This window comes from Canis aureus, chromosome 23 (genome assembly GCF_053574225.1).
Source record: "Canis aureus isolate CA01 chromosome 23, VMU_Caureus_v.1.0, whole genome shotgun sequence".
Classification (NCBI taxonomy): Eukaryota; Metazoa; Chordata; class Mammalia; order Carnivora; family Canidae; genus Canis; species Canis aureus.
This window is the reverse complement of record NC_135633.1, coordinates 22,815,252-22,830,153: the sequence shown is the minus strand read 5'-3', so window position 1 is coordinate 22,830,153 and position 14,902 is coordinate 22,815,252. Positions and strand designations below refer to the sequence as shown.

The 14,902-nt window shown below is 40.4% G+C and overlaps 2 protein-coding genes across 2 annotated transcripts; both read left to right on the top strand.

The window, feature by feature from the left end:
- Positions 1–3,659: 3,659 nt before the first annotated feature.
- LOC144295376 (olfactory receptor 51M1-like) lies at positions 3,660–4,652 on the top strand. Its single transcript, XM_077867766.1, has one exon. The coding sequence runs from the start codon at positions 3,660–3,662 to the stop codon at positions 4,650–4,652; it is 993 nt and encodes a 330-aa protein (XP_077723892.1).
- An 8,485-nt stretch (positions 4,653–13,137) lies between these two features.
- Positions 13,138–14,091, top strand: LOC144295375 (olfactory receptor 51L1-like). Its single transcript, XM_077867765.1, has one exon. The coding sequence runs from the start codon at positions 13,138–13,140 to the stop codon at positions 14,089–14,091; it is 954 nt and encodes a 317-aa protein (XP_077723891.1).
- The last annotated feature ends 811 nt before the right edge of the window (positions 14,092–14,902 follow it).

Sequence of the window (14,902 nt, the reverse complement as noted above, 5' to 3'; positions counted from 1 at the left end):
CCTACCATGCCTTAGACCTTATTCTGGGTTCCCAGCATATTTCTTAGAGAGTCTGACTCCTACCTGTACAAGACAATGAGTCAACATCTTAAATTGTAAATACACAAACAACATACATATAAGGAGCATATATGCTACAAATAATATGTATCATATGCAGTGTATGTGAGAAATGTATGAATATATAAGCATAAATATGTATAACATACTTATACATAAAGAGTATATGTATATGAAGAATACATACTATATAAAGTATATTTAGGTAAATATACTTATTTATTTATATTATACATATTTGTAATTGTATATATTTAACATATAAGTAGGTGCTACTTGTAAGTATAAATAAGAATATGTGTGTATAATATAAAGGATGTATGTGTGTGATTTACACTTTAACAGTGCTGCAGCAAAGGTATTATGTGAGTACCAAGAAAGATCCACCTAACTCTATACAAGAAAGTCAGAAGAGATCTGTCAGAGAAAATGAAATTTCTGCTGTTTTAAAGGATTGGTCAATGTTCACTGGTCAGAAAATCAAGATTTTGTTTTCAGGAAAGCAAGATATGAAGCAATAGTAAATAATAAAAACAAGAAAAGTGCATATAGGGAATTGTAAAAAGAGTTATATGGATTTGCCGTCTGCAAGAGAGAAAAGTTGAGTTGAGAAAGATACCAAAGCCAAAAGGGCCTGGCTATAGACAGAATGTGAGCATATTCAGAGCACACACTTGGGAATTGGGCAGACATGGGCTCAGCTCCTGTCTCTGATATTTTTAGCTCACTGGGAAGCTTGGGCAAAGTTATTTACCTTTTCTGTAGTTTCCTTCTGTGTAGTGAGGATGGAATGCTTCATGGTCATGAGAAATATACATGATGATTATAAGTTTCCCCAGTGTATGAATCATGCATGAGCTCAATCAATTGGAGCTCTCCCCATAGTTCTTCACAAGTCTGAACTGCATTCTGGTGAAAAGGGGCTGTGAAGGACTGGGAACAGCCTAGTGACTCAGGCAGTTAGCATTCTCTGGACACTGGACAACCCCCAGGACTGCAGCAGGGAATGGATCAAGGGGAGGGAGGGTTGGGCAGGCAAGTTAAGTGACAGAGAGGTCAGTTAAGCAGGTGTGGAAAAACTAGGAACTATGACAGCACAGGAGTGGAGACAATAGATCGAAGGGATATTTAGGAAGTAAAAAATGTTTAGTTCAGTTACAAAATAGATCAAGGAAGAAGGAAAGAGTCAATTGAAGTGTATGTTCCAAAAAGTTGTCTTGGATGATTAGAAAGTGGCAAATGTTATTTTTAAAAATGCATAAATAGGAGGGGAATCAGGTGTGGAGAGGGTAGATAATGGGCTCAAAATTAGATGTGTTGGATTTAATTGGCATCCACTTGGAGACTATCAGGAAGGTGGAAATGTAGGCCTGATGCATAACAGAGTTGTCTGGGCTGGAGATAAATATTTAGGGTTATCAGTCTGTAAGTAAAATAATAATAGATTATATAATGAATGAGAAAGTGTTCAATGTCAAGAGATTGAGTAACATGAACACATGAATATTTGAGCAATGGATGGAAGGGACTAACTAGGAGCTGTCATAAAAATTAGAAGAGAACCATCAGATATTGGCATCAAGAATTCCAAGAGAGAGCTTTAAAAAGGAAGACATTGCTACAGAGATCAGGTGTTGACTAAGAGTCTCCATTGAATTTCATCCCTAGAGGTCACTGGTGAATTTAAGGAGCAGTGCTGGGGTCGCCTGGCTGGCACAGTTAGTTAAGCTTCCAGACCCTTAGTTTTGGCTCAGGTGACAATCTCAGAGTTGTGAGATCAAGCCTTGTGTGTCAGGTTTGGAGTCTGCTAAAGTTGCTATTGTGGAGTCTGCTAAAGTTTCTCCCTCCCTCTCCTACCACTCTCCCTCCACTGTGTGCTCATGCTTACACGTGCTCTCTCTCTGCCTCAAATAAATAAATAAATCTTAAAAAAAAAAAAAAAAGACCATTGCTTTCACTAAATTAAAAAAAAAAAGTCATTGGGTGGTTGGTTGAGTAGTGAACTGAGGGATGAAGAAATGGAGAAGATACATATGGGTAGTTCTTTCATCCCCCTTGTCAAAGTGATGAATGGCTGGCACCAGTCTTCCTGAACCTTCTTCCTTCCTACCATCTCTTGCCTCATTCTTTCCAGTGCATGGCAGTATGTATTATCACTGCTGCTACCCTTTCCTTGTTGCCTCCACAGTCACCTTTCCAGTCATATTTTATTCACTTCATATTTTAGCATTAACTTCCTTTGCTCTTTCCACTGATCTAGACAAAAATCCTTAAAATTCCAATATTCCCTCCTTTGATCCAATCAGCAGCCACACTCTCAGCCCCTTGACCTCCTCTCAACAAGGATTGTGTCCTTTACCTTAAATCAGCAACTCGAGCCCATCCCATACTCTAGAACCCTGGTCCTTCTCACTGTCTCTCACTCCACGCTTTCACTTTTATTTTTATGCAGTTTTTTCTCCACAGTACAGCTTCATAATCACTCCTAAGCATACACCTTTAACTGTAGTCCTACTAGCCTACTCTAACTTCAATCTGAGTAAATGTAACTCTCTACATACTTCTCTTCTGCATTTGAGCACAGAAGTGTAGTAATTAAAAACACACCAGAACGATGACTGGTTCCACTCTGAATTTATGAACATCCAATGGGCCACATCACTGCCTGGAATCCTACATCTGAACACACTAGAATCATATTTTATTCCCAACCATTCCATGAAACTTCTCTTTCATCCTTATCCAGGATTTCCTCATTGCTAAATTTTCTGGTCACTTCTCAGTCCTTATTACCTTGACCCCTCAGCAACATTATATATATAATTGATTAATTCCTCATGAAACTTACACACAAAACCAGACTTTCCTATTTTTTTCCCCTATCCAATGGGCATTTTTTCCCTCAAACTATTTTATGGAGTCTCTCTTCTCGACTTCTAAATTTCAAATTTGCCTAGGGCTCAATACTAGAAACTTCTCTCTACAGTCACTTCTTAGGTTTCGTCCAGCCTATTTACTAATATCTCTCAAATATATGTCTTTTCCTCAACTTATTTCTGAAGTTAAAATTTCCTATACTGAGTTAATGAAAACAAAATAAAAGGAAATCCTACTGGAGGGAGTGACTCTAAACTGAATTTTTGACGTTTTGAAACAACTACATGCAGATGCCTAGGATGCTGCTAGATCAATGTGCCTAGAAAAAAAGAGAAATCATGGAGTTATATACATTTGATATTTATCAATGTATGGATGGTAAATAAAGTCATGAGAGTAATGATATTGCCAGGAGAAACAATAGACTATGGCCAGAAAATTGCCCAGAATGGGAATGGCTTTATTTTAAGGATGAGCAGTGAAGAGAAGCCAGCAAAGGAGACTGAGAAGGAATAGAATTTATAGAAATACTGAAGAAAATTCGATGAGGATGGTGCTATCAAAGACAGTTCTGAACAGCTAATAGGGTGGTAGAATTGATCCTGAATTAGATGGTACCAAAGATGATGACTATCATGATTCTGTTTATGCTGGTGTGACTGTTAGAGAGACTGAAGAATTAACTAGAAATATTCATTTATTTTCAGCTCCATCCCTGAGAAATGCCAGCCCAATATCCCCTCAGTCCTCAATTCATGCTCTTGTCCAATATCACTCAGTTTAGCCCCATGTTGTACCTCACTGGCTTTCCTGGATTAGAAACCATCGAACACTGGATCTTCATCCCCTTTTTCCTTATGTACCTTGTGGCCATCTCAGGCAATTGTTTCATTCTGATAATTATCAAGACCAACCATCGTCTACACACACCCATGTACTATCTACTCTCCTTTCTGGCCTTCACTGACCTGGGACTGTCAGTGTCAACTTTGCCCACTACTATGGGAATCTTTTGGTTCAAATCTCGTGGTATCTACTTTTCAGCTTGCCAAATCCAGATGTTCTGTATCCACTCATTTTCCTTCATGGAGTCTTCAGTGCTCCTTATAATGTCCTTTGACCGCTGTTTGGCCATCTGCCACCCCCTTAGGTACTCGGTCATTATCACTAGCCAGCGAGTGGTAAGGGCAGGCCTGGCTGTCATCTTCCGGGGACCTGTGGCCCTAGTTCCTCTTGTCGTCCTCCTGAAGACTTTTCCCTACTGTGGGCCTCGAGTCCTCTCCCATTCCTTCTGCCTACACCAGGAAGTGATACACCTGGCCTGCACAGACACCTCCTTCAACAACCTGTATGGACTGGCGGTGGTGGTATTCACTATGATGCTGGACCTGGTGCTCATCGCACTGTCCTATGGGGTCATCCTGCGCACTGTGGCAAGACTGGCCTCCCAAGAGGAGCAACTCCGAGCCTTCCAAACATGTACCTCACACCTCTGTGCTGTGCTGATATTCTTTGTACCCATGGTAGGGCTGTCTCTGGTACACCGCTTTGGGAAGCATGTACCACTTGCTGTCCACCTTCTTATGGCCAATGTCTATCTCTTTGTACCACCCATGCTTAATCCAATCATATATAGTATTAAGACCAAGGAGATCCGTCATGTTATCAGCAAGCTCCTGGGTCTTAGGAAGGTCAGTGCTGAGTCCTGGGGCTAAAAATTCCACTGGGTACCCAGGAGGAGGTCCCAAATCAGGCCAAAGATCAATAGCATTGAGAACCTACTTTACCCCACATTTTCCCTGGGATTCTTTTCCATTGCCCTACATAAAATATGGATGAATTTCTTTTCCTGAGTCATGGCTTAAGAATGCTGATATGCTCTTGCTTAAATTATAATGCCGCCTCCTATATATGAGACCTAGTTGTTTTGGTAGCACCAAAAACTGCCCAGACGAAGACTTTGTTGAAGTTCATCATCAGTGTACGAATATCAAAACTAAAGTGAAATTGAACAAAAATGAAAAGAGAATAGTAAACAAAAAAGCACCCAGAACAGAACCTGGCAGAGAAGAGATAAATTCACCTCAGCAAATGTACCTTATCCCATGGCTCCTTGGCATTGCTTCCCTCTTCTCGCCCTGGTCAAGTCCTCCTCAGTTTCTATCCTGGTTAAGCTATATCCTTTGGACTCTTTAATCACATTGGAAGAATCAGAACTTGTCACTTTTTCCTAATGGATGATCCCATTAGAACACCTCTAAATCTTTCTGTGGATGTGCTCACTTCTGGTCCTACTCATTTAGTAGAAGCCCTTGACCCCAACCTTGACTCTTCTCTTCTTCTCATCTCTGATTTTACCTTTCCTGTGGACTTACTGACAGTAAGCAGAAGTCAGTGTTTGTTTCTAGGTATTTCAGTTGTGAGATATATTGCACAATGATATGAAATGTGACAAAGTTGCAACAAAGGAAAATACCACAAATATTTGTAAATCATAATCCCTTTGCTCAGGAGGCTGTGGACCTAAAACTGGCAGAGAAGATTGTTCACACCATTGACTGAATGAAATGCATTTCCTAGTGTAACATTTGTCACATAGTAATGTACTGCTTCATGTCTCAGTTTAGTTTCTTTTTTTGTTTTCTTTCTTTCTTTTTTCTTTTTGTCTTCCAGAAAGGATTACTAAACAGGCTCCTTGCAGGAATTAGCCATGTCTTGTTAACCAGTACATCTCTATAAATACAATGACTGGCAGAGAATAGATGCTCAATGAATACATACTATCAATTTTGGCATAAATTGAAATTCAAAGCAAAGAAAGAGAACTCTTCTAGGGAAACTTTTTCTCTTTACACTCAGGAAGCCCAAGAGGACCCCCTTGTGATGCCATCCATCAAAGGACGTTCCTCATCATTTTCCTAGTTCTGCTTCACTCAGGCCCTCTGGCCCTTCCAGCGTCCTCTGCCACAGGTTACTAGGTCCCAGAATGCTTCCTGAGAGTTATTCTTCACAGCTCTGGGGCATGGGAAACCTTGTATATAGTCCACCACCTCTCCTCCATGATCTGGGCTGAACAGAAACCTTGCTGAGTCTGTTTGATAAACTCAATTCTCTTTTTTTTTTTTTCCATGGACTTAGGAGTCTAACAGTTCCTGGGGCCAGAGTAATCATACCCTTACTTCCACAAAAGGCAACTTCTCTTGCCTTTATATTCCAGCGTCTGCCATCTCTTCATTTCTTTTTTTATTAATTTTATTTAAATATCTTTTAGTTTATACTTAGCCTGAGAGAATTCCTTTGGGTGGCATGAAGATGGTTAATACCTGTAAAATGGGTTTCTGATTTAAATTTTGGCTTCTTTTTTCTGTTTGCCTGGTCAAAGTGGGAGGAGAAATGGTTTTAACAGCATACCAAAGATCCCTTGGTATAATGGCTCTTGAAAAAGGTAATATTAAAGACTGTTGGGAAAGGTTGGATTATTCACTGAACAGTACTAGCCAAATTTATTCCCCGTGTGGAAGAGAAAATTTGATCCTTACCTAATAGTACACATAAAATGTATTCAATTAAAGATATAAACGTTAAAAGGAAAACTTGAAAATGTTTAAAAGGAAATATGAGGGATCCCTGGGTGGCACAGCGGTTTAGCGCCTGCCTTTGGCCCAGGGCACGATCCCGAAGACCTGGGATCGAATCCCACGTCGGGCTCCCGGTGCGAGGAGCCTGCTTCTCCCTCTGCCTGTGTCTCTGCCTCTGTCTCTCTCTCTCTCTCTGTGACTATCATAAATAAATTTAAAAAAATTTAAAAAAAAGGAAATATGAGAGAATAGACAATTAAAATACAGTAAATCAGAACACACCCAAAACAAAAAGACAACACAAACCACACTAAGAGATTAAATCTGCAATATATGTCTATATGAGTAACTGATGTTTAATGTTCAGAATATATAAAGAACCTCTATAAATCAGTAAAAAATTAAAAAGAGAATCCAATAAGAAATTAAGCAAAGATATGAATAGGCAATGCACCTACAAAAAAAAGGCCAAATATGCCAATAAAAATCTGAAAACATCTGTATATCTTCATAAGGAATTTGGAAAATAAAATAAATAACAAAAAGATATCATATTTCACCAATAAAGCTAGCAACATTGGAAAAAAGTCTGATAATACCGAATGTATATCATACATACATACACACACAGGAAAAGCATTAAAAACTATGTTGAGATTGATAAACTCTGGAAAATAGCTTTAAGGAAAGGAACAAATCAAGTGAGCCATGTTACATGGAAAGTTTTAATTCTATCTAGGAAAAAAATTTAAGGCAAATAAGCAAATTGTTAAGATTTGTTAAAATCAGGTAAGCTCACAGATGTACATTTACTCAAGTGGTTATTATATCATTCTTTATGTTTTATAATTAAAATATCTCCTACTTACATACAAACAAAAGTACAAAGTGAAATTTTAAAAAGAACCAAACTCTAAAACTCAACATAAAATGCTCTGTGTTTGTGTGCTATCATGCATGTGGGTGTGCATGCATGCTTATGTGTGTCCATGTGTAGAGGGCCATTGGAATCCCAGTGCTTTAGGCTTGGGAAGCCTGAAGGAGCACTAGAGTCTTTTTGTCCTGAAGCCAGACACCCCTTAAACATAGGTTCCATTCTAAGCTTTAATGGAAGTCTACATAGCAGACCACACCACTGAAAGCAGCTGTGAGATTCACAATGGTTTTCCCATAATGGATGGAAGGTATACTGACTGAGAACACAGAATTTGGATATAGATTCAAGTCTGAGTCCTATTTGTGCCACTTATTAACAGAGAAGCCACTAACATTTAAATTTCTTTCTCTTCAAAATGAGGAAATCCATACAAATAATAACATATTTAGAAACTTCCACTTTATTCAAAATTAAAATGAAAACTAAAATTTTTAAGATCATTAATAAACAAATATTAAAAGTTAATAAGCATGAAGTAAAAGAGGGATTTTCCCACACTGGTATGAGAGTATAACTTGATTTGCCTTTTATAGAAAGTGAGATGCATTGAAAGGCTTAAACATACTCATACCCTGTGTCTCAGAAGCACCTCTTCTAGAAATCTATCCTAATGAAATAATTATAAAGGAAATATAAAGATTCTAGAATGTGAACTCTGTGAGGATGAGGATTTGTATTTTTCTGTTTGGTCACAGAGCTACTTTCAGCAACTACAGTGGTGCTGGACATCCTCTCTAAACTGGATCAATCTCTTAAGAACAAGATCCTGCTTTGCTGAAGGAAGTTCAAGTTAAAAAACATTATTACTTAGCTTCTCCTTAACATCTATGCTACGGAAGTGAACTCCTTTAGTATTAAGTTCATAGAACTTCTATACTCATGCAGTGTGTATGTTTTCAGCTACCATGTTCTCCTCTTCAGTAAAAAACAAGAACAAACCAACAAAACAAAGATTTGTTCATGCTAATGATAATATTTGGTGTAAAGTGTGTGGCCCATTTACCAGCACCATTTCTATACTCCCACATACAAAACTCTTTACAAACATGTCATGTTATTTAATATCTTCACGCTTCCCTAAGCCTTCAAATCTGGCATTGTGTTTGTAAAATACATATTTTCATGTCATTGAAACTTGTCTTCCAGGTAATTGAAATTCACATAATTCTATAATGTCTTATTTTGGGACAACTCTAAGCCTTTGGGTATTTCTCTCCCTATCTGGAATGTTGGACCCAGTGAGGGAGCAGCCATTAATAAAGAATTCTTGTTAAATCTTTACATTTCCTGTGAAATCTTTTTGGTTTTTTACTCTGTTGGGAAGAATCCGTCCTTTTCAGATCTGTCTCCTGCAAAAAACAATGATTTTCTCAAAAGCAAAGATTGTGTTTTATTGATATTTGCACCCAAGTATATGTTCCAAAGCTTGTGGTGTCTATATATTTGCTGAATGAATGAGCATGGTAACTATATGATAGGAAAGAGAGTCTCAAAAGGAGGCTGGACTGGGGAAAAGGGGATCACAGAAAAGAGGACTGAGGGTTTACCAATAAATTTTCTTGTAACAATAGCAACTAGTGGGAGAAGAGAACGAAGAACCATCTGATTTGCAAAGTATCTCATGACAGTACTTAAAGGTCACTACATTTCCATGGAAGATAAATGGGGTGCCCAATGACCAAGTTCTGGGAAGCTACTGATCCCTCTTTGGTGTATGAAGGTCTACATTTACCTGAAGGAGTTTCCTCTGAGGGCCCAAGACCCAAGGGGGGGAGAACAGAGAGCCATATAATTGCCATTGCAGCAGATGCAGACCTGCATCCTGATTTAGTCAGAAGAGGCTGGGACAGGAAGTGAGAAGTATTGCAGGATTGGAGAAAGAAGCCATAGACAACAAGGGACCAGTAAGTTGTTGAAGGTGCCTAGATATAGCCAACCCAGTGACGTCTCTGGTACCTCCTATCTAGAAGGCCTATAGGTAGGGTGATGGGATAGTGCAGCTTCCAGGTTTATGGCCAGTCTATGGTATCTTATTTCCCCATGATCTTTTGGGTTGGAAAGAGAGACCAGAATTTGTCACTAGGTGTTCATTTGCAAACATGGCAGCTTCCTGAGTAAAATCTGAAGCTGGCCCTGGCAGATGGAGGGCAGGGAGAGATTGAAGAAAGAGGCAGGCCACTCCAGATTGGTAGATGGCAGGTTTAATAAACAAAGGAAGTTACTTACAATGGCATGTCTTGGGCACCACAGTAAAAGTAGCTCTCTGCACCTACCACCAGAATCTTGAGTGGGTTCAGTCATGTATACCCTCCAGATGGGCTCAACATACCTTATTCTCCTAAGGCTGTGTCTGAGGATGAGGAAGGCAGGTAGAAGGTATATTTCAAGGACAGAGGTGAAGAGTCAAAAGCCTCAGATTCCCTGGGTCTTTCTTATGGGTCAACCTGTGGTCATGTCCTCTTGGTGACCTCCCCTAGCACTGGGCTGAGAATTGGACTGGAGTAAAACAGGGTATGGCAGGAATGGATCATAACCTCAACAACTCCAGTCCCTCAACGGATATGGCTTCTAGCACTTCAGAACACTTCTTTCCATAGTCCCTTTAAATCCAATAGTTTCCCTGGAAAGAAGGCAGGGAACCCATGAAAATCTTCTATTGCAGAAAAAGGTTAAGATTCACTCACTTCACCAGTCATGTGGCTGGTTGTCCAAAAACTGCTTAAGAGCTCTGAGTCCCAACTCTGAGCTTCTCACTCTTTGCTTTTGTCAGATGACTTATTGGCTTTCCCTTGGAGCTTGCTGCAGATATGAAGGGAAGAGCTATAGCTCTCAAAAGGTAGATAATTGCTGTGGAGAACTTCCAATTAGAAAGTAGTGTTGGAAACTGCAGGTAATAATCTGCATCTGTTGAGTGTGTGGCTCTAACTGCACCACACGTAGAGTCGCTTATAAATGGCTCTATGTTCTACAAAGGGTAATAGTTGTCCTACTTTTTCAGATAAGGAAATTGAGATTATAAAAAATTAGCATAATTAAAGAGTTAATAAATGTTGGAGGTATGATTTGAATGCAGACCTAATTTCAGAGCTACTTTCTTCACCACCACACTGTGGTACCTAAAGAAACTGTGTCCAGAAGGCCACAGGACTCCATAGGTTCTTCACTGCCAGTGGGCTTGAGAGAGTGAGATTGAATAGAGAGCAGTTGGAGATTCCCTGGGTGCCTCCTCACCCCTCTGTTCTTCATGCTTCTCATATCGGCTCCTCAGTCTGACCATATCCCCTATCCCCATCCTCTGTGCTGCTCAGCTTCTCTCTCATGTTGTCTCAAAGGAGACTCTCCTTTCTTCTCAACACCCCCTCCAGACTTGCCACTCTGCACCCACCCCTTTCTCTGCTTCACCCTTTCTCTCTCCATCCTCCCTCAGTCTCTAAACTTCCCATTAGTTTAGCCCTTGGCTTTCCCCTTCACTACTCCTCTGACTCTGTCCTCTCCCTAGTTGTCCGTCCATGCCTGTCTGGTGCCAGCCTCTCTCTGACCTTAGCCTTGCCACCAGCTCCTCCATCCATTCCTGCTCTGTCTCACATGCTTTCACTCTCATCTTGTGCTCCTCAGGTTCTTCTAAGTCACCAAGCCCGTTTATACCTGACACCTATCCAGCCCTTTTCTGTCCTTCAACATGTTTCTCACTAGCTTTCCCCATAACTCATCCTTCTTTGTCCACTTCTTCACAGTTTTCCAGCCCCCTCTGCTTCCTGAACCATGGGTCTCTGCAACTTGCCTTTCAGCATATTTGTTTTAAGGCCATTTCTCTTTTCCTTCCTCTAACTGACCCTCATTATACCTTCCCCCATTCCTCAGCCTCATCCTGTCTGTCCTTCAGTAAATGCTGTGATCTATTCCTCAGGATCTCCTTTTATCCCTGCCCCCAGTTACTCCCTCAGCCTGTTGCACTGTCAGTAGATTCCTAATCTTTCAAGGGCATGTGGCATCTTATGCCAAGATCTAAAACACTCTCATGTTAAGGAGGAGATGGAATTTCTTTCTGCATAACAGGAGGAGATAAAGAGTAAAACTCATAAGGGAAGAATACAAGAAAAGTATTGTTTGGTTTGGTAGCAATAGCAAATATATTTGTGTATTATAATCCAGAGTTGGTGCTAAATTTTATACATATCATATGCTAATTAAAACACATCAATTCTTTACTTAGGAAATAGTATCATTATTTTACTGATAAGGATGAAGAACCAAATATTACATCAGACACTGAGATCTCGGATAGCAGGGCTTGTGTTGTGAGCACCTCTCCAGTACTCCTGTCTTTAGTTCTTAATAAACTAAAAAATAAACTTAATAAATTTGAGTAAAGAATAGGCTTGGCCCTTATTGCCCTTATAAACTTAATAAATTTGAGTAAAGAATAGGCTTGGCCCTTATTGCTTCTATTTTAAGGTACACTTATTGATACACTTTTTTTTGCAATACCTATTCAGGAAATACTGCTCTAATAAGTAGCCCTGATTTATTAAAGTTGAATCAGTTCCCCAGCTTGATTTCTGGGGAGAGATACTTTAAAAACATAGAGAAGAAAGAAAGAAAGAAAGAAAGAAAGAAAGAAAGAAAGAAAGAAAGGAAGGAAGGAAGGAAGGAAGGAAGGAAGGAAGGAAGGAAGGAAGGAAGAAAGAAAGAAAGAAAGAAAGAAAGAAAGAAAGAAAAGAAAAGAAAAGAAAAGAAAAGAAAAGAAGGAAAAGAAAAGAAAGACGGAAAAGAATTCCAGAAATAAGAGTAAAGGTAGCAGCTTTAAAGATGTAGACTGTATTAAGGATGAATTAGCATGACTTCCCAGGGATCTGAGATACCTGAGGCATAAGATACTGGAGAGTGAGTCATGTGTTCTTTGAGAGAGGTTAGATTTGGAAAGAAGCAGGATACCTCTTCTCCTGATCATAGGGACATGTGGGGAGGATCTCATAATGGCAATAAGGAGAGCAGACTGGATGAGGAAACTCTCTACAGGCATTCTTGATTTGCTTAGAAAAATTGGATATAATTTCTTCTACAGGAAAAACTTGAAAGGTTGAGTCATACAAAAAAGACAACTTGGGAGTAACAGAATTTCAGAGAATCTCAGCACTGTTAAGGTTGAGCTCTAGATTTTTTTAAAAAGATTTTATTTATTCATGAGAGGCACACACACACAGAGAGGGAGAGAGAGAGGCAGAGACCAAGGCAGAGGGAGAAGCAGGCTCCCTGCAGGGAGCCTGACGTGGGACTTGATCCCAGGTCTCCAGGATCACACCCCAGGCCAAAGGTGGTGCGAAACTGCTGAGCCACCGGGGCTGCCCAATTTTTTTCTAAGAGAAATTAAAAAACAACAATAACCCTATCTTTCACAACTGATTAAGAACAAAAGTAGAGAAAAACCCTTGTTGAGGCTTACTGTCATGAGGTAAGTAAAGGGATGGATGGGAATAAGACAAAGAAGGGAGGAAGCAGGAAAATGACAGGCTGCTTCTGTGGGCAGTGGTTAATCAAGAGGTCACTGAGTCCACAGTATACAGAAAGACCAGACCAGCCAGCAGGGCATTGGGGTCCGGTGATAGCAGGAGTGCTCAGTGCTTAATGGCCTAGTAACTCTCAAAACACCACCCCCTTTTCCTAGAGTGAATAGACTTCTTGAGAATGAGGATATCCACCCTACCAAGGGCCAACATGAGCTTCTCTACATTCCTGCTAACAGGTTTCCCAGGCCTGGAATGGGCTCACCACTGGATCTCACTACCCATTTTTGTAGGATACTTGGTGGCCCTCATAGGTAATGCTACCATCTTGCATCTGGTACGAACTGAACCTTCTCTCCAGCAGCCCATGTACTACTTCTTGGCCATCCTGGCTGTGACAGACTTGGGCCTGTGCATGTCCACGCTGCCCTCAGTGTTAGGTGTACTGTGGTTTGACGCCCGGAGGGTGGGCCTGGTGCCGTGTGTTCTGCAGCAGCATTTCCTGCACTCCTTCTACTTCATGGAGTCAGCTGTGCTCTTTGCTATGGCCCTGGACCGCCTGGTGGCCATCCGGTTCCCATTGCATTATGCATCTGTGCTCACAGGTCCTCGCGTGGCACTGGCCGGGGCTGTGCTGGGTATGCGCAGTGCCGCCATCACAGCTGCGCCCTCACTGCATCTGTTGAAGTTTGACTATTGTCGCCCAGGATCTCTGTCTCATGCCTACTGCCTTCACCAGGACATGATCCGCCTGGCCTGCTCCGACACACGCTTCAACAGACTCTATGGGCTGTGCATCATCATGCTGGCCATGGGTTCAGATGTCCTTTTCATCCTGCTCTCCTACACTGTCATCCTCCGCACTGTGCTGGCCATCGCTTCTGCCGGGGAGAGGCTCAAAGCCCTCAATACTTGTGTCTCGCACATCCTGGCTGTGCTTTGCTTCTATGTGCCTGTGCTAGGCCTTTCCATCGTGCACAGATTTGGACACCACACTTCGCCCTTAGTGCACATCCTCATGGGCACCGTCTCCGTGCTCTTCCCACCCCTGATGAACCCCGTTATCTATAGCATCAAGACCCAGCAGATCCGCAGGGCCATCCTCAAGGTGGTTTCACTGGGGAAGATACAGTGAGGCATTGGCAATGGACTACAGCAGTTCAAAATGAGGAATGAGTTCACGCTTCTTTTTAAGCCTTCATACCTTAAAGCAAGTTCTGCTTACCTATTTTAGTTTGATCAATTGATTGTACATCGTGAATTGACTCTAATGTTAAAATCAAATAAAGTCTATGCTCATACTACTTATGTACATCCTTATGAATGTAAAGTGGCTACTTTCTTATATTAAAAAGAATGATTTAAAAAAAAAGAATGATTTTTTTAACTTAAATATTTGCATGTTCAAAGTGATTTTTATATTTTCTCCTCTACTGATTTGGTAGAACTCTAATTACATAATGTTGTTAGTGATAAGTTACTCTGATTATGTGGAGACTAAAATCATCACTTCACATTTTTTGGATTAACTAATGAGTTTGCCACCATTCTTTAAAATATAATAATTCTATTATAGGAGAAAAATGAGTGGGAAATATCAAAAAGGGAGACAGGACATGAAAGACTCCTAACTCTGGGAAAAGATCTAGGGGTGGTGGAAGGGGAGGTGGGCGGGGGTGGGGGTGACTGGGTGACGGGCACTGAGGTGGACACTTGACGGGATGAGCATTGGGTGTTATTCTATATGTTGGCAAATTAAACACCAATAAAAAATAAATTTATAAAAAAATAAAGTCACAAAATGAAAGAAAAATTAAAAAAATAATTCTATTATATACATTTAACAGGGAAAGTTTTTTGTATATCTAAGAGTAACTTTCCAATATATCTTTTTTTTTTTTTTTTGTCTATATCATAGTCTGGGACAGAATTAAGTCCAGAGGAGG

Coding starts and splice junctions, on each gene's coding strand:
- LOC144295376 (XM_077867766.1), top strand. CDS start 3,660: ATGCCAGCCCAATATCCCCTCAGTCCTCAATTCATGCTCTTGTCCAAT.
- LOC144295375 (XM_077867765.1), top strand. CDS start 13,138: ATGAGGATATCCACCCTACCAAGGGCCAACATGAGCTTCTCTACATTC.